Consider the following 20,195-nt stretch of genomic DNA (forward strand, 5'->3'; position numbering starts at 1 on the left):
ACGACAATATTCACGACTGAACGGCGAACCAAACTATAATGATTTCATATATAATAGCGTGCATTGGGCTAGCTGCTCCAGATTCACAAACATCTAACGTGGCATTTTCTACATGAAGTTCTTGAATGTTCGAGTCAGCAGTGAAAACACCAAACAATGATAATTCGTTGGGTTAAAGGAGGAAAAAGCATATTGCTTGTGCTTGTACGTTAGAGAGCTATCGACACTGCAGGCCCTTAGAGCTCGATCTCATAAGCACACGGGCGCCGCTCACCAGCACGAGCTACATGGACAGAGCTAGCTGTCACGCTCCCTCAATGTTCAACATGTTCGCGTCGTTGAACAGATACTTTCACCATTTATTGTTTACGTCAGTCCCAAACTGTATTTCGCGCTACTGTACTGCCCCGGTATTCTTGTCTTGTTTTGACTTACAATTAATGAATGCAGCCTAAATAAATGAAACTTCATTGTTTTCATTGATAAAATAAAATCGTGCGGTATTTAAAATATATAACAATTAAATTTGTACACTTTTCGCGTACACTTCTTTTTTTTTAACTTGCTGTACATGTATTTTTAGTGTTCGGGAGTTGCCCAATAGCAGCTCCACACCATGTGTCGGTTGCATCAGCCGCCACACGTCAGCGTCCGTGGTTCATTTTGCGAGTTTTTCGAGCCATCAATCGCAAGCATCTTCGGTTGTACGGTAAGTGTGAATGAAATATACTTTTTTTTGTGTATCTAAACTAGATATCGAACAATGCACGCTTATATGAAAGGCTTTAAGCCCTGTAATTACGGAAATGGGAGTTGCGGATATCGTGCTGCTTTCGAAGCCATGCGTGGCACGAAAGAGAAACTATACAGCACGCACTCCAAAGGCTCAGAGTGCTTCCCCAAGCATCTCTTTGCACGGTTGTAAAGGTAAAGTGAGGATCACCATAGTGAGGATGTCTAACATGATTACACGGGCTTCCCTACATGCGCATCGTAAGACCTCTGCCGTGAGTCATGGTAAGCTAGCTGTTTATGGATATGGTTTTCCAAAGCAACACATCTCTTTTATCAGGCATGTTACAGCAGAACGCTCCTGATTGCAAGCGTCAGTAGACGGGAGCCTTCTTTTGCATTTTTATTTCGCCTCACAGAAAATGGAGATGCGCCCCCGCGGCCACGATGTTGATAACCCACTACTCCGTGCTCAGCAGCCGAACGATACAGCCAGAGCCACCGCAGCGCCTGAAACTTCTTGTCTGCCTGGGATGAACTGAAAATTGATTTTAATTAAGGGAAGCCGTCGCAATGGCTCATTGGTTGTGGTGCTCGGCTGCTGACCTGAAAGACGCGGGTTCGATCCCACGGCCGCGTCAGTTGCATTTTGATGGAGGTGAAATGCTGAGGAGTCTTTGCACGAGAGATATCAAACTGACCAAATATTTTAAATTTTTAATATCCTTGATTTTTTTATGTATTGTGCTCACATTATTCGATATAGGCCACGAGTGAATTTTGTTTTGTGAAAGTGCTAATATTTGAGGAGAAAAAAGTTGTAAACGATGTCGTGGCAGAGGCAGTGTTTTCATGCACAGCTCAATTTCTCAAATTTGCAATGACATCATTCGAAGAAAGCCATGATAGATGTATTTTCAGTGCTAAAAGTACAGGAGAGGACTACGTCAGACATTTGTTTCCACCATTCTAAAGAAGTTGTCGCTTATTAAAAAAATTTCAAAATCACAAAATTCTCAAATGAGGCTATTTTCAAGAATTTTTTTTTCAGATGACTTATGATCATTCTCTTAAAGGGTAGATGCACCAGAATATTTGTAGTGTATTTTTGCTTTCGAAAGATATGCAAGACATTAATAAATCTGAATCACCACATGAAGTTTGCCTATGCTCAGTCGTTAACTGTAGTTTCAGCTTCAGCAGTCGAAACACAGTTGCGATATAACAATTAAGTGAGCAGCAGATCGCATGTGGCACGCAAAAACTTCAATATAATAGCTTTGTTCACTTGATGCCATCTCAGCTTTTGGAGAAGCTTAGCATAAGAGTTTTATAGACCTTTTCATGACCCTCGGGTAAACTGGTTTTCTGGGCTGTGGGAAAAATGTGGGGAAACTTAATCCTCAACTCCTTCTTGCCCGTGTTTTGCTGATTCTTGAAAAACAACAGACTTTCATGATACTCTTTCCTCAGTGCTTCAAAGCAAACAGCATTATGAAAAGAACCAAAGGTGACCCCTATGCATTGCTTTATTCAGTGGCTCACAGCACAGCTTACCATCTTTTAATTTTGGTGTCTTTGCGAATCTTGTGACGCAACTGTGTTTTTATTACTAGATGCAACTCACTGCTTCACAAGTAACAAACATTTTACTATGGCCTTGCAGCAATGACGTCCCTTTTGCAGCCCGGTGAATTGCAGAGGTAAGCTAGATGCTGTCTACCACTTCAATAGATGAGGGAAAGGCGGGTTGTTTCCATTTTTGCAAGCACATGCAAAATGCTATGGTCATGTTTGCTATTGCTAGCACATGCATATAACAAGTCAGCATTCACTGTGGCAGTGCATAGCTAAATCTGGGGTTCAGCATGGAGAAGTTACTTGCTGCTCGATGTCGAGAGCTCAGGCTTGCAAAACAGTCTGGTGCAGCCTGCTCCAAAGGAGTGCAAGTCTCCTACATCAAGTAGCATTGCACTCTGCTAGCAGTGTTTTTGTGCACACAGGTGGAAGTGAGCCAGAGTATGAATTTGAGAATTAAAATGCATCTTCTTTAGGTGTGCCTGTCAGAGACTCTGAACACAGAGCTAACAGTGCTAAGAATGACATTACTGCTGACAGTGATGTGGCACAAGGTGAGCATCTACAGGAGCAGACACCAGCAAGTCCAGCAGACATTGAAGCACAATTACGAGTGTGGGCAGTGAGACATAGCATCACAAGACCTGCAGTTGACTCACGTACTGCTTCAGATATTGCGTCCCCATTTTCCAGTACAGCCAAAAACATGCTGTTCTCTCATTCATACTCTTCGTGTGGTGCCAACTGTGAAAATAACAAATGGAGACTATGTGCATTTTGGTATTGTTGGTGGCATTGATCATGTCTTGGAAGCGTGGTCACCTATGACAGTGTTTGTGCACTTTCTGTATCACTTAATGTTGATGGCCTGGCTTTGTTTAAAAGCAGTAGTCAGCAAGTTTGGCCACTTCTGGCTTAACTTCATCATCCGACCCACTCACAGCTTAATTCAGTTCTTGCTCTAGGCATTTTCTGTGGCTCAACAAAGCCCGCCTCTCTTAACGAGTACTTGGAACCTTTTATCACAGAAATGAAACCATTGCTGGAAAATGGGCACCTCTACAATGGGAAACATTATGAGATTACTGTAAAAGCATTTGTTTGTGATGCGCCTGCAAAAGCATTTGTGAAAGCTACGAAAGAGTTTTCTGGTTGTTACGGGTGTGACAGATGCTCTTCAAAGGGAACATACCTTGGTCGTATCACATATCAGGACATTGAAAGCCCTCTGAGAACAGATGATTCTTTCAGGCAACAAAGTGAGCATCAAAGGGGATTGTCATCACTAACCACACTTGGTCTGAAAATAGTTTCAGGCTTCCCCTTGGACTACAGGCATGTAGTGTGCCTCGGGGTAGTACGAAAGCTGTAGCTTGTTGCTTATTGGGTTGTTGGTCCTCGTAAAGTCAGTCTTCAGCCCTCCTTTTTGCAGCAAGTTTCTGATTTGCTGTCTGTATTTCGGGCTTGCATACATAAAGATTTCTCCCGCAAGCCTGAAGAACTTCAGTTCTGAGTGATGGGAAGCTATATCTGCTACATTCTATATACAGGGCATCCAGGCTAACTTTAGCCAAGGGTTAAAAAATAAGATATTTGAGGTAGGCCAGGGAAACCACTTACAGCTACCAGCCGGCTTGGGCATCTCGGCAATTTTTTGTAGTGCTATTAAGTGGGAATTAAGCTAGTTTTTCTAAATGTGTAAATATTGACTTTAGACAGCAGATGTGAATAGTAAATTTGGAGAGCACCTTCAGAAACCCCCATTCCATTTATTTGCGATAAAGAAATCCTCATAGGTATCTTTTTTCCGAGCTCCAAAGAAAGCCAGCGAAACACAAAAAAATCATGTGGCTAGCGCATTCGCGCACCACGATTGTGCTGCTCTCAATCGTGGCTTGAGTGAACGAAATCAGCTGCTGGCAAGGCTCGACAACCCCATTGCTCAGGCAGGCCAATATGTCGATGGTGGTTGCGATGCCCGTGCGAGTCTGTGCGGCGGTGATTTCATTCACTCAAGCCAGGATTGAGAGCAGCACAATCATGGCGCGCGAATGCACTAGTCACATGATTTTTTTGTGTTTCGCTGGCTTTCTTTGGGACTCGAAAAAAGATACACATGAGGCTTTCTTTATCGCGAATAAATAGAATGGGGTTTTATGAAGGTGCTCTCCAACTTTGCTATTCACATTTGCTGTCTAGAGTCAATATTTACGCATTTAAAAATTATATTAGTTGCTAATTAATTGCAAAACAAAAAGTTGCCTATGATGCGCAAGCTGGTTGGTAGGTGTATGTAAGTGGTTTCCCTGGCCTACCTCAAATATTTTATCTTTTAACCCTTAGCTAAATTCAGCCTGGACACCCTTTATATATATATATATATATATATATATATATATATATATATATATATATATATATATATATATATATTGTAGTGTGGTAATCTTCATCGATATAACCACTGACATGCGTCGCGTGCTGCCGCTCTCAAGGACGAAGAAGTTGTTCGCTGCCTTGCTCTTTCGCCACGCCTGACGCTTCGCTGCGAGTCTCCCCTGAGCGGCTGGAATCATCTGGGTTCACCGAATAAACACACCCCTACAATTGGTGCAGGTGCTGCTGGGTACGTTCCCGTCCACCCTGGAACTAAGAAGCCGCACGTTACCCTCTGCTTCCAGCATGCCGGATGACACTGCCACGACATCGTCGCCCCTCCCAACCACCGTGCTGTGTTCTGGAGCTCTACGGCAGCGTGATCCGTGCTTCTTCAGTGGCACAGCCGACCAGGACGTCGACGATTGGTTGGCGGCATATGAGCGCGTCAGTAGCTACAACAGATGGGACGACGCTATCAAGCTAAGCAATGTAATCTTTTATCTGACTGACGTGGCGAACCTCTGGTTTCGCAACCATGAGGCAGACCTGCCATCTTGGTCTGCATTTAAAAAGAATTTTGCAGAAGTGTTCGGCCGCCCTGCAGTTCGCAAGCTCCGGGCAGAACAACGCTTGCGTGAGCGCACTCAGCAAGTCGATGAGTCGTTCACTAGTTATATAGAGGACATCGTGGACCTATGCAAGCGTGTCGATCCGCTAATGACTGAAGCGGATAAGATCGAGAACATCATGAAAGGCATCTCTGACGACGCGTGCCAAATGCTCTGGGTAAAAAATCCTGCCACGGTGAGTGACGTGATCAAGCTTTGCCAGAGCTACGACGTGCTTCGTAAGAAGCGCGTCGTATACGGTGGCGTATTGAAAACCTACACACGCCTACGTCTGCGATTTTACTGGCGTGGAATGTACCGCTTCGTAAGACATTTCGTGCGCGCTTGCGAATCTTGTCAACGCCGAAAAACTCCTCAGAAGTCCTCTGTTTCGTTGCAGCCGTTACCCTGCCCTGCTCGTCCGTTTGACCGCGTTGGCATAGATCTCTATGGCCCTCTTCCGACTACTCCTGCTGGAAACCGGTGGATTATTGTGGCAGTAGACCATCTGACTCGCTACACTGAAACATCACCGTTACCCTCTGCCTCTGCAAGAGACGTTGCTTTGTTCATTCTCAACAACTTGATTCTTCGACACGGGACTCCGAAGGAACTGCTCAGTGACCGCGGACGCGTTTTCTTGAGCGACGCTCTCGAGGCCCTACTGAAAGAATGTCGCATCATTCATCGCACCGCTACTTCTTACCACCCTCAGACGAATGGCCTGACAGAACGCTTCAACCGTACTCTGAGTGACATGCTGGCCATGTACGTCAACGACGCTCATTCCAACTGGGACCACGTTCTTCCCTTCGTAACCTACGCGTACAACACTGCGATACAGACCACCACTGGATTCTCTCCCTTTTTTCTTCTTTACGGGCGCGAGCCAACCTGCACAATGGACGCGCTTTTTCCCTACCGCCCTGATGTTTCTGAATCGACGCCACTCTCGGACGCCGCCCAGTATGCAGAAGAATGCCGTCAGCTCGCTCGTTCGCTCACAAAGGAAAATCAATGGCAACAAAAACACCATCGTGACACTGGTGAGGCGCCTTCATATGCGCCCAACTCCCTGGTGTGGCTCTGGGTTCCTGCCACAACCGCCGGCCTGTCAAAGAAGCTTCTTGCTCGGTATCACGGTCCATACCGAGTGCTTCAAAAAACATCTCCTGTGAACTACGTAGTTGAGCCCGTTACGCCATCTGCGGACTTGCGTCGCCGTGGACGCGAAATAGTTCATGTGGACCGAATCAAGCCCTACTACGATCCGTCTGTCCTTTCGGCACCATGAGTCGCCAGGATGGCTCCTTCTCTGCCCGGGGGGGAAACTGTAGTGTGGTAATCTTCATCGATATAACCACTGACATGCGTCGCGTGCTGCCGCTCTCAAGGACGAAGAAGTTGTTCGCTGCCTTGCTCTTTCGCCACGCCTGACGCTTCGCTGCGAGTCTCCCCTGAGCGGCTGGAATCATCTGGGTTCACCGAATAAACACACCCCTACAATATATATATATATATATATATATTGGGCAAGTTGTGCTAAAGAAGGTTTTATGCCCCCTGTGTATAAACATTGTGTTTGCTTGTTGCCATTGCCATTTTGTGCTGCCCTTCTATGTTGGATCATATAGAGTATGCAAAGAAGTTGTTCCGAAGATTTGTTTTGCAGTGCAAAGAAATATATGGCAACGAATCTCTTGTGTACAATGTTCATGCACTAATCCATCTGACTGAGGACTGCAAAAAGTTTTGGACACTTGACAGCTTTAGTTTCTTTCCCTTTGAAAATTATCTCAAAGAACTGAAGCAGTCAGTGAAGACTGGCCACGAACCATTAGAGCAGTTATACCTTAGAATCACGGAAAAGGATAGCACTCTTTGCAGTAAATGTGATGGAAGAACAAGCACCAACTGCTGGTGTTCTTTAATCTTCAAGACATGAGAAAGGCCCACTTTTGTCATATGTTGACTGGAAGGAGTTTGAGAGGGCCATTTGGAACAACAGCATTGTGATGAACAAATGTCCTGATAACTGTGTGTTGCTCACGGAAAACAGCATTGTGGTGGTCTCCAACTTTTTGGTATTGGAATGAAAAACATCAGTTGTGGGGAAGGTGCAAAATTGAGGGTGATGTCTACATGCAACCTTGCATGTATTGTCCTAGTTGCTGGGAGTACTACTTAATCTAGCTTGCAAACAATAAATAGAGCACTGTAGTGTCCTGAGCGGTCCTCTACAGTGCTTCTTGCAAAGTCGGGTGTTTTACAAGAGTTTCAAGCTTGGCACAAGACCAAATAATTGTAGAAATCTGCAGTCAAGGACTTAAGACAGTGTATGGAGCAGGCATGTGCTGAACATAATATACTGCCACTTGTTGCTCCTCTTGTATAGCCTCTTACCTTGCGGCATAGTGCATCAATTAAAGTTGTGTGCTACGGAGTGTGCTGCATCACCTCAGCATAAAGTATTTATACATACTGCAGCAGTTAACTTTTTGTGAGGTATTACAAGTGCTAATGCAAAATATTCCTTTATTCTTCCTTTTTCTTTGGCAGCGATTTCAACATCCTTGATCTGCAACTCCGCTGCCTTAGTCAGCGATTCCTCGGTGAGAAATTCAAATATACTGAATTTTTATAGCTTAGAACTACCGATTATTTGTGTTTAATAGGTCCTAGTGCCATTTGCTCAAGGGAAGTATTGAAATACATGCATTATATTCTTAATATATCGTTATGATTTGTGCCATACACCTCCATACCAGTAGCCTTTCACGTTTGTGTGGTTAAGATTTATTTTTTTTTTATTTATTTACAAATACTGCAGGCCCTATTCGGGCCCAAGCAGGAGTGGGTACATACAACAACGTAAATTACCATTGCCAATTAGCAATTAAGAACACAATAAACATGTACATACATCATTGTAACACTATACGTAACAGAAATAAACATGAACGTACAACAGTGCAATACGTAAACAAAATAACAATGAAAATTGTAACGCAAAAGAAACTGCTCTCATTGCGGCAATTTTAGAGGTCAAAGAAAAGGTTATTTGAAAGCTGAACGAACGATTCTATTGTATTAGCGTTAACTACTTCTTCGGGTAATTTATTCCATAGTGAAATTGCATGGGGAAAAAGAGAATATTGATGGATGTTAAGGTTACTTAATGGTTGCTTAATTGTTTTGTTGTGGTTTGTACGAGCAGAGCGCATGGGGGGCTCGGGTAAATAACATTCACGCGCTATTTTGTAGTGACCATGGTACAGCTGATATAAAAATTTGATGCGAGATACAATTCTGCGATGAACTAGTTTTTTCAATTTCGCCCTGTCGCGAAGAACGGACACGCTTGAAAAACGCGAGTATGTGTAGTATATAAACCGCAAAGCTAAATTTTGCACTCTTTCTATTTTCTTGATTAAATATTTTTGATGAGGGCTCCAGATTAAATCCGCATATTCTAATTTTGGTCTGACAAGAGCTTTGTATGCTGTTAACTTAACGGTTGATGAAGTACGGCGCAATTTCCGTTTCAAAAATGCCAGCTTTTTTAGCGCGTTGCTGCAAACGTTTTCTATATGGGGTTCCCAACTTAAATTGCTTGTGAGTGTAACACCTAAATACTTCACTCGCTGGGTTTTATGAATATAAGAATTATTAATAATATAATCAAAATCTAAGGGTTCTTTCTTGTTGGTAAATGTAATAGCTGCCGTCTTCAAAGTGTTTAGCTTCAGTCCCCATGTTTCACACCATACGCTAATTGAGTGCAACGCGTCATTAAGTCTTACTTGGTCGGTGTGATGATTTACATTAGTATAAATAACACAATCGTCCGCAAACAACCGGATCTTCACAGGCGATTGAACAGATAAATAGATGTCATTGATATAAACTAAGAACAACAAGGGACCGAGAACTGACCCCTGTGGCACCCCTGAGTGCACTTTCAGTGTACTAGAAACACAGTCTTTAACAGCAACGTATTGTTTTCTTGAGGACAAATAAGATTCTATCCAACGGATGATATTGCGTTCAATGCCCATTGAGAGCAGTTTAGTTACTAAATCGGCATGCGGAACTACATCGAACGCTTTGGAAAAGTCCAGAAACACTGCATCGATTTGACCCCTCATATTCAGCTCATTCATAAAATCATCCGTTATCTCAGCCAACTGTGTTATTGTGGATAAACCAGCCCTAAATCCATGTTGATTTGCATGAAGTAAATGGTTATTCTCTAAATGTGAATTTATGACTTGTGCTTTCCAGGAGGTATGCATTCTGTGGCATTTATTCACGATACAGTACTTTCACTGCTCTAAATTCAAGCAGTAATATGTTCTGGATCTTCTGTTTTAGTCGGCTAACTCTCGTATTGCAATGCGAACAGAGCTGCCTAAATATGTGTAATAACTGGGAACTCCACCAAATTCTCAGCAGTTCAATGAAAACTGGATGTGGGCAGTAGGAACACAATTTTGTATCTGTACTTGTGCAGCCTTCATCAAACAAGAATGTGAGTGGCATGCAAAATTACTCATGAACATCTGTTTGTGTCTTTCAGCTTTTGAGAAGAAAAATTTTGACAATCAGATGCGTATCTTACACAAATTGAACACTCTGAGGGCATTGATGTCATCCACACGAAGCCAAAACTACTATCTGCCTGATGACTGACCTACGTTGCCAGCAGCTACAGCAACAGAGCCGCTGCAGCTTGACGAATATTTGTCAGAAGGCAGCAACCTCGGAAAGCTGGTAAGTCACATAGGATGAAAATTGAGTGCTTGGGTCTAAGCATTTGTATGCATTATGCTTTCTTTAGGTGCAGTACTTCTCAAGATTTGGGGGCCAAGACATGCAAAATTGTGTGAGGACACTCCCATGGCTCCTGCTAACCAAGGAAGTGGCACTTGAGTGCAGTTGAAAAGGATCACGGGCCCAGAAGCTTGCATTTGAAGAGCTCCAGATTGTCCTCACCATGATGATTAGTATGACATTGCTTTCTATGATCATGTCAGTGAAGTAATAATGAAGATGTAGAGTTGATGGCGTATGCAGTTCTTCGCAAATGGAATGTATATCACATTCTGCCTGCTCTCCGATACCTCTAAAAAATATGCAAATTAAAGTTTGACATTTTTGCTACAACTATAGTGCAAGATATTTTACCAATGCGACAAATTGTGTGTGGATTTATGGGAACAGAAGCAGTGCCAATCACTGATGCTTCTGTTCATTGCCATCATTTCAATGACAGAATTGCCTTCATGAGGAAGAAGCAGAGTTAGGCCATCCTTGACGTAATATATATGAGCTTAACTATCTGAAAGTGCTGTAACCTGTGTATTCTGGGTAGCAAAACTGAGGTACAAGGTGAAAGGAAAGGTTGCAATAGCTGAGGTTCTTCCTTATTTGAGGAGCAGTTACTGGGAAGTTTAATAGTCTCAAAATTGGGTCCTCAGTTTGATGTTTATTTGAAATAAGGTTCGGTTAGGTTTATGGGGTTTAACGTCAGAAAGCGACTCAGGCTATGAGGGACGCCGTAGTGAAGGGCTCCGGAAATTTCGACCACCTGGGGTTCTTTTATGTGCACTGACATCGCACAGCACACGGGCCTCTAGAATTTCGCATCCATCGAAATTCGACCGCCGCGGCCGGGATCGAACCCGCGTCTTTCGGGCCGGCAGCCGAGCGCGATAACCACTCAGCCACCGCGACGGCTTATTTGAAATAAGAGAACAGCAGTTAAGTACTGCTGTTTTTCGAGGCACCTTAAGACTTGGTGTTGCATGTAATGAAATTACAGCTACCCCTCAGAAAGCGAGCATTAGGTCTGTGAATATGTATCACTGGCACAGAAACAAGTGGTGGCACAATGAAGCTGAATGCTGTTTTCATAGTCGTGGCCTGCACAAGAGTTACAATACTTTGGGATCTGGGACAGCAAGGTTGAATACAGACAAGGTGCTATAGTTGTCAGACTGTAGTTGCTGGGCATTTTTTGTAGTGTCCACACTTGAGAGAAGCATGCTTCTAGAGCCTTGGCTGCCATCAAGTGCAGTGTTCGCCTAAGCGTTAACCTACCATTACCGCACTTCCAGATATTTTGTTAACACCTTTCAGGTAAATGTGCTTTGTTTAGGATAAGTTTTTTCATACCGAAGGATGTTTTTCTTCTATGGGAGAAAACGGTGAATATCTTGTCACTTGGCTATGGGTGGAAAACTGGACGTCCTCAAGTTTTGCCTCCTGTGGTCAATAATGCCTGGCACTGTTTTTCAATCTGTTTTAACCTGCACAGGCGTATGTCAAAGGAACTGAAACAAAGTTTTCTTTTCTTTTTTAGGCTGTTTCAAAAGTAGTTGCAATGAAGTAACCCTGAAGGACGTCAGTGGAGTGATAAAAAAGTGGCTTGTGGGAGCTCCAGACCGCAACAGAGGCAGGAACAGGCGGCGAAAGGCTGTGCATGCACTCGAGTTCAGAAAGTAGACTAATTCTTATGCTTATTTTTCTTACATGGTCCTTTTGCATCTGCTGACCTGTTTGTGCAGACTTTTTTCAGATGTTTTGTGAAAGCACATAAACAGTACTTGTGCGAAACTCAGGGGAGCATGCATCATCTATTCTAAAGTTCATTATTGGCGTGCTGCAGTGCATAGTGGCAGCCAAAGCTATTCGTCTGCTTGGTTTTAAATCGTACTTTTCAAAAGGAGTAGAGATGCCAAAATTTTTCTTGCCTTTGCTTCTGGAATGATGCACATGACATTAGTAAACATATGGGTCACCACATGGAGTTTGTCAGTGGGCAATTTTAATTGAAATCTTTTTCTTCTGTACTCTCAGTCTAAGTTTCCATACGATAGTTGTGACGTCACAGGGGGTATATCATCACGGGGCATACAGGAACTGCAGTATAACCACTGCTTTGTCTTTTTCATTCATTCAAATGCTTATTACGTTGCACTTTTTGTATGCCTTGGCATAAACGGATGCTCACTTGTGATGTCGCAACCGTGTTTAGACTGCTGAAATTCGAACTGCTTGGAAGAAAATCTAAATTATAAATTAGATGAGTGTTGGCAAATTTCCTATGGCAATTCATGTTAACTAATGTCTTGTGCAACATTCAAAAGCAAAAATACACTGAAAATTTTGGTGTGTACGTCTTAAATACCTGCTGCTCTGAATTATTGGAAGATGTCTTATTAAGAAATGGGCACAAAAAAAATGCACCGTTTCTCCATAATGTAAACATGTACGCTCAGTACTGCATCTGCACCTTTGCAGATAAAAATGCAAAATTTGTGATATCTTGAGCTTTTCTTGCTCTCTGCTTATTTAAGCACCTAGTCAATGAATGCTTTATCATGCCAGTCATTCGTCTAAACAATAGACTTTTGACTGCTGAATTTGTAGAAATGTGAGTTAGATACTAGTACCTGATATATGTATGCTACTCTCGTTATTGATTATGCTCATTTAAAAGATTACATGGAAGTTATATGTAGCCTGTAAGTAGTACTGGGATACTTTCCATCTGATGGATGCCTTTTTTATGCTTTGGAAGCTGCCTGATCCTATTGTAGAAAACTATTTTCTTGTTGAACGTTTAATAGCTAAAAACGCCTTAATAGCTAGCAGTGCTAACATGGAACTTTACAGCTAACTCATGGATCAGGTTTCACTTCTATAATCAGTACTGTAACAAGACATTTTTTGTGGTGTATTTCCTCACTGCACTCTGAAATAATTATTCTTTTATTCAGGAGAATTTGCGGTGCTTGCCTCAGTCTCTTTTTAGGATGCATCATCTTATATTTTCTATTTGCAGAAAGCACTAGCAAGTAGTTTGGAATGTGCACACCATTGCAAATGTTGCTCATTAATAACCTGCAGTGCACTGCTGTTTTACAAAGGTTTGAAAGATGCACATGAGCTTTGTGTATTATCTATACATGCCAATAAACATTGTATTTTCAAAGCATTTGTGTTGTGTGAGATCTATGAGCGATATGGATCCACACATTTTTTATTCCTTACAGCCATCTAATTTGCTTGATCACATGCTGCCAAGAAAGCTCCTAGAAAGGCAAGGTAATACAAAACATTTAAGAGATGACCATATTCTACATGAGGAGGCCGCCCACATGTAGGCGGGCTCCAGTAAAATGATTGCCTTGCAGTCGGGTAAAATGTTCCTTGGCATATATCGGGCATACCTAGGGCCGACTGTGTACCAGCCATTGGGGAGTAGTTGGGCTGACACAGTCGCTCGACCTTGGACCGACATCGGGACGGTTACATGCCAGTGTAAACATGAGTTCGGATGGCGGTTGGCAGTATCTCGGCCCAACGCCGACACGGCCGTGAAGGTATACGCTCTACCAGGCCGGTCTCTGGATGGCCTATGTCAATCCCCAACCTCGGCCCAGGCTATTTCAGCAAGGTTGGCCTGAGCAATTTTGATCGGCTTGCTTACATAAGGCCGACATCATGCCGAGCTCGTTTCGCCCCTTGGGTCGAACACTTGACAATCCACGCTGCCTTCCTCTGTGTATTTGAAAAACACTGATTTCTCGATGGCGAGTACGCCTGTGCGAAAGTTCAACTTGCACGCAACGTATGACGCACCATTGAACTCTGGGAATTCATGTAGTGCCCACGATCTCAATGGCACGGCGAGCTTGCGAAGGTCGTCAAGGAAGGCGGCTGGCTTAGAAGCTAAGTCGCCCGGGTAGCGCAAACTAATATAGGTGATATTGTTACATCCTTCATTGCCGGAGGCAGGGTATCGACTGCTGGAAAAGCCGTCGTCACGTGACACATGGTAACACAGGGTTGTTTGGCCCCAAGATTGTCCCGCTATAACACTCCCCCTACATCACGAAATCCTTCAGATATGCGGGATGGCTGTGCTGGCGCTGTGGTCGCTGGACTTGAAGGGATGCGCTCACTTCACGGTCCTCACCACAGGAACCAGATTCGGTACTGGGCGTTGCAGCCTCCTCTCGTATTTCTCCTTGGTCCCGTCTTCCAGGGTCCTCTGGGCTTGGAGGAATACCAAGTTCGGAACACCCTGCCAGGGAAGCAACCAATGGTTCTTCCTCTTCGCTCATCCCAGAAGTGGAACTGTCCAATGCGTAGCTGGCAGAACGACTTCTGAGTTGATCGACATGACGTCTCCATTGACGTCCATCCTTGGTGACGACCAAGTACGACACTGGTCCAGTGACAGCATCCACAATGCCTGGCAACCACTTGGGCCCATAGAGATAGTTGCGCATAAACACTCGATCTCCCACTTCAAACAGTCGCACTGCCTGGTTACGGCGCTGCATCACCTGTTCCTGTTGCACACCGGACTGCAGGTCAGGATGCAGACGCTCTAACACAGTTGAAAGTTTCCTGCCCATTAGCAATTTGGCTGGGCTCTTGCCTGTTGTAGCATGAGGCAGGATATGCTGGGTCATTAAAAATCTAGCCAGACATGTGTCGATATTGCCTCCAATCATGCACTTGAGTACTTCCTTGGTTTCGCGCACCATCCGTTCTTCTTGACCATTCGAAGAACGGTGATATGAGGCAACGGTCGCATGTCGGATTTGATTTCGGCACATGAAGTCTCTGAACTCCTCTGAACAAAATGCAGTTCCATTAACAACAGTTTCTGGAATGCCATGGGTAGCAAAAAGAAAATGAAGCTTCGCACAAACTGCGGCTGCCGATATGGAAGTCATTTCGGCACACTTCTAACCACTCTGTGTGAGAGTCCACCACAATGAGGAAGACGTTGCCTTGGAAGGGCCCAGCAAAATCGATGTGTAGTCTTGTCCAAGGATGCTTGGTGAATTCCCATGGGTGAATTTTTGCAGCTGCTGGCGCAGACCTGGATTCCTGACAACGTGCACAGTTCCTCATTTTCTGCTCAACATCTGTCAATTCTTGGCCACCACACAGCTCCTCTGGCGAGCCCCTTCATCTTGACAATTCCTGGATGAGCTGTGTGAAGAATGCCCATGAGATACGGTCGAGCTGGCTCTGGAATGACCACACGACTGCCCCACAGCAAACAACCTTGGTACGCCGACAGTTCATGCTTGCGGCTCACAAACTCATCTAGTAGCTTGCCCTCTGGCCACCCATGCTGCACCCAACTGCAGACTCTAGCCAACTGCTTGTCCCTTCACGTAAATCTTGCCACCTTCCTAGAGTTCCATGTCACTTCTGGCGCCATTTTCAGCATTCCTACTTCCCAAAGACGGTGCTCCTCTTCCTCTGCCTTACTGGCCCTCAGTGGTAAACAATTGAATGCGTCAGCATTGGAAAGCTCCGCTGGTCGATACTCAATTTCATAGTCATATGCCGATAACATGAGAGTCCAACGCAGCATCCGTGGTGATAGCACCTGGGGCTTGGCATGGTGCAACAGTCCTAAGAGAGGTTTGGGGTCAGTCACAATTTTGAAATGCCTCCCATATAGAAACTGATGGTACTACTTTACGCCAAAGCCTACGGCGAGTGCTTCTCTGTCTGTCTGGGCATAATTCCGTTCTGCCGTGCTCATAGTTCTCGATGCATATGCAACTGGTCTCTCACTGCCATCTTCACCCACATGACTCAACACAGCACCCAGTCCATGCGGGGACGCGTCACAGGCCAGCACTAGGGGCTTGTTGACATTATAGTGCACAAGGACATGCGATGACTGCAGCAGACCTCTCGCCTGGCAAAATGCATCTGCCTCGGCTTCCGTCCAATGCCACTCGCGACCCTTGTCCAACAGCCGGCACAGTGGCTCCAAGACATGAGCTGCTCCTTTAAGAAACTTGTAAAAGTTCAGAGCTCCCAAAAAGGCTTAAGTTCGTTTTTCCATGTCGGCTCCTGGGCCTCGTGAACAGCATGCACCTTGTCCTCTGTTGGTTGCACACCTGCAGAGTTCACGCGGAATCTCAAGTAACACACTTCCTCAACACAAAATTGACATTTGTCAAATTTCAGTCGCAGACCGTCTTCATGGATTCTTTTGAGCACTTCTTGCAAATGAGCATAGTGCTGCACCTCATCCTTTCCACCGATCAAGATGTCATCCAAGAACACAAGAACACCATCAATTCCATGCAACAGTTCTTTCATGTACCTCTGCAAAATAGCCACTGCCATGCCAGATTGAAGACTGGTTACGCGGAACAGTCCCCAATGTGTTGTAACTGTCAACAAGTCAGCTGTTTCTTCAAGTCTTTTGTTGATACGCTTGTCCGAGGTCTAGCCTTGAAAACTTCGAGCAACCTGCCAGCCTGGCCAACAGCTGCTTTGGTGTTGGCAGGGGATACGTTTCCCACTGCACTGCACGATTGACTGTGCTCTTGTAGTCCCCGCAGATCCTTATCAATTGATCTTTTTTGACAACTGAAACGACAGGTGTTGCCCACTTCGAGTGCCGTACAGGCTGGAAAATGCCTTGGCTCACCAACCTGTCCAGTGCTGCGTCGACCTTCGGTCTCAATGCAAACGGTACTTGTCGTGGCTTCAGAAATCGCGGCGGAGCTGCCGGGTTCACCTCTATGCATACAGGAGGCCCTTTACTTGACCAAAGTCCAGGCTCAACGACTAAATAATACTTCACCAAGGCAGTGGTTCCCTTGCTGCCAGTTCGACTCGGCTCGCACACACTGTGAACACCACTCAGACTTATTCCCAAGGACTTGAACCAGTCTCGACCGAGAAGTCCAATACTAGCATCCTTAACCACCACCAAATGCAGGCGATGCTCCTGCCCCTTGAATTCCACCGTCATGGTCAGTTCACCCAACACTCATAGTTCCTTGTTATTGTAAGCTCGGAGATGAAAACTACTTGGGTGCAACGCCCTTTTTGATATTCGCAGCTCCCGCATAGTCCGGTCGTTGATGACTGAGCACACTGCACCCGAGTCTACCTCCATCTCTAGGGGGACTTCCGTTGACGCGTACTTCCACTCTCACGGCTGGCTCCTCACCAGACAGCACGAACACGTCGTAAACGTCCGAAGCAGCATTCTTGTGGTGGCCCCGTTTTCTGTTTGGAAAGTTGGGTTCAGCCGAAGCGCGAGCTGCAGCCTTCCTCCTGCATGCTCTTACTATGTGCCCTCGTTGCTTGCAGAAGTGGCAATGCACATTAATGAATGGGCAACTGCTTGGCGAACGTGCACCCTTGCAGCGGAAACATCCGCTTGTAATCCCAGGCGAACCAGCCTGCTTCTGGGTACCCTCCTTGGCTGTCACTGGCGCAAAGACCTTCGTAACACATGGGTCGAAACGCTTCCCGCTCACGCTGCAAACTTCAGACGATGTGGCACTGCCGCGAATTTGCTCGGTTGTCGCTGCGCAGATTCCATTGCAATGGCTTTCTCCCGAGGTGTAAGCTCTGGCTCCACCAGCAACTGACGCTGAAGAGTCGCTTCGCACCCCGCACACCAGCCGGTCGCGCAACAAGTCAAGCGATGCACTGAAATCGCAATGTTCCGAGAGACGTCGCAGTTCTGCGATGTAGTCGTCAACGACTCACCGGGCTGCTGCTGACGTGTGCCAAACTTTAAACGCTTTACTGTCACCGACGGTCGCGGCGAGAAGTGGTTTGAGAGACACCTGACGATCTCATCATAGGCCATCGCTGACGGCGCATCCGGAGAACAAAGGGAGCGAACTATGGCACACGTTGCTGGGCCGCAAACGCTGCAGAGCGTTGCTCGCTTCTTCTCGTTACCGTCAATGTCGTTTGCTTGAAAGAAAAATTCGAGGCACTGCAAATACAAGGGCCAAGACGTCGCCTCTGTTGGCACGAATTTGCCAATCGTGCCCAGTGCAGCTGCCGTTTTCTCTACCGCCAACTGCTTCGGCTAGCCCTACGCCCAATCAGGCCTTAATTTCGATCCTTCGTCGCCAATTACAGGTCCGTTCAATTCGCCTGCACTTCGTGAACTGGTTCTCGCGGTGCTGCAATTCGCCATTCGTTTCAGCGGTGCAAGATGGCGCCGTCTGCACAATGCCATTTGTTTAAAAAAAGTGCAGAAGTTGTGCAGGTCCAGTTCAGGAAAGTGCAGGAAAACTGTGCACCTCCTCAATGGTCGGTGCCGAAATGGTGCAGCTGCAGCCGCCATGGAAGCAGACGACGGCTTGCGCGACAATGGCTTGCACTTTGCGATAAATGGCGGATATACTCAAATTATTTCACTCGTCGATGATAACAGTGCCTCGCACGGGCCCGCCGACTCTCATGGAACGTAAGGCGGCGACGGAGGTGGGGACGGCGGCTCTCGCCGGCACCTTGCGTCTCGACCATCGTGCTCTCGACGGACCCGTAACCGGCGTCTTTCCTTTCTACCAATAAAGTTATATTAGTACTCAAAGCCGGTTATGTTAACTAAAATGTAAACACGTGCATGCAGCGCATGATGCACGTTGCAACAACCGCTTAGCATGCAAGTCGGCGCGCACACCTCAGTCGTGTTCAGTAAAAGAACGCACGTGCGCTTCGCTTAGCTGCCGCAAGGTTGCATCGAGGCTGATTCATGGCAACACTTCGCTGCGATGTGCTGTTTGAAAATTCTTCACGCGGTTCGGAATGTTGGCGGCCGTTGAGTTGGGCACTACGCTGCTGGCTGCAATTTGGTGGCACGCCAAGGCTAGCAGACAACCAGTCCTGCACTCGACCATTCGTTTTGGAAGTAGGCACCACTTGAACTGCTGGAACTGGCGCTGCACGCTCGTGGCACCGCTGTGGAACTTTACAGAAGTGGTGCTGGGAGTGCAGGCGAATCGAACGCACCTTATGTAACATCCTTTATTGCCGGAGGCAGGGTACTGACTGACGGAAAAGCTGCAGTCACGTGACACATGGTTGCACAGGGTTGCTTGGCCCCAAGATTGTCCCGCTATAACAGATATTAGCGCAACAAGTATATTCTAGGCACTATAGCGTGACTATCCGAAACGAAACAAATGGCTGGGAAACGGCAGGGAAAATCCATTCTCGGCTGGCTAAAATCTTAAATAAGTCATATAGCTCGTCTAATGTCCGGGTCAAAAGACGTTGCAAAATGCGTCTTCTAGGCGCTGTGAAAAAAACTAGAAATAAGGTATAGCATGATGTTTCCAATCCAATCGCAAATAGTTCAGGATGCGCATTGAGAACGTTTACAAGACGTTACTAGTCTGAATGCTGGTAGTCTAGAATTTGTATTTAAATCATCCACATGGCACCACCAGTCGAAATGCAGGCAGTTTAAAAGTTGTATTTAGGATGTGTATAAAGCACTGTCCACCATCTAGGTACTTTTGGTCCACATTTCGGACATCTACAATACTTCTTCAGGCCATATACATGCATCAGCAAATTTTGTTCTGTTCAGTGCTAAAGTATTTCAGTAGAACACGTTCTTGGGCAAGTTGGTTCATAGCTTGAGTAGATGAAGCGCACAAAAACAGCACACAGGAAAGGAAGACAGGTGCTACTTGCAACTGTTTATTGCAGTCAAGAATGGCTTACTTATAGCCAAGAAGAAGGCGTGGAGGAAAGGGGACAAAAACAATATAACAAACAACAGGTAAATGACTAGTGCGAGGGGAACGATACTACAGAGAGGGGAACAAAAGTGGTTCAAATCTTTCTAAATTTATCTAAAAATATACTTTCATTCTTATGAATGACCAGCAATGGGTGCTGACACTGGAACTCCCACTTTTCCGGTGGGCTTCTAGCAGTTCACGGGCAGTCTTTACTCCTTCCTACATAATATCCAATTTTCTTGGAGTTTCGCTTCACACATTTTTTTTTGCTCTTCTTTGCCGCAGTCCTTGCAGTGATGTGGCAAATGTGATCCGGTGCCGGTTCTTAGCGAGCGTT

At 45.4% G+C, this 20,195-nt stretch overlaps 1 protein-coding gene and 1 long non-coding RNA gene across 2 annotated transcripts; one reads left to right on the forward strand and one right to left on the reverse strand.

Moving 5' to 3' along the window:
• The first annotated feature begins 583 nt into the window (after positions 1-583).
• On the forward strand, positions 584-12,631 carry LOC144130871 (uncharacterized). The gene is made up of 6 exons (XR_013314304.1): positions 584-709; positions 2,399-2,435; positions 7,857-7,909; positions 9,877-10,070; positions 10,138-10,303; positions 11,662-12,631. It is a non-coding gene; the product is annotated as an uncharacterized LOC144130871 (long non-coding RNA).
• Positions 12,632-14,191: 1,560 nt separating this feature from the next.
• On the reverse strand, positions 14,192-16,475 carry LOC144118632 (uncharacterized). The gene is made up of 4 exons (XM_077651534.1): positions 16,244-16,475; positions 15,912-16,130; positions 15,600-15,746; positions 14,192-14,751 (listed from the first exon to the last, which is right to left on the reverse strand). The coding sequence occupies exons 1-4, from the start codon at positions 16,473-16,475 to the stop codon at positions 14,192-14,194; spliced, it is 1,158 nt and encodes a 385-aa protein (XP_077507660.1).
• Positions 16,476-20,195: the final 3,720 nt, after the last annotated feature.

The sequence above is a fragment of the Amblyomma americanum genome, chromosome 1 (genome assembly GCF_052857255.1).
Source record: "Amblyomma americanum isolate KBUSLIRL-KWMA chromosome 1, ASM5285725v1, whole genome shotgun sequence".
Taxonomy (NCBI): Eukaryota; Metazoa; Arthropoda; class Arachnida; order Ixodida; family Ixodidae; genus Amblyomma; species Amblyomma americanum.

Bases quoted from the DNA above. Each gene is read 5' to 3' on its own strand.
- LOC144118632 (XM_077651534.1), bottom strand. From the start codon at position 16,475: ATGGCAGTGGCTATTTTGCAGAGGTACATGAAAGAACTGTTGCATGGA. The intron at 16,131-16,243 runs GTGTGCAACCAA...AGTTTCTTAAAG, and splicing joins ATTCCGCGTGAACTCTGCAG to GAGCAGCTCATGTCTTGGAG. The intron at 15,747-15,911 runs GTGAGAGACCAG...AACCTCTCTTAG, and splicing joins TCATGTGGGTGAAGATGGCA to GACTGTTGCACCATGCCAAG.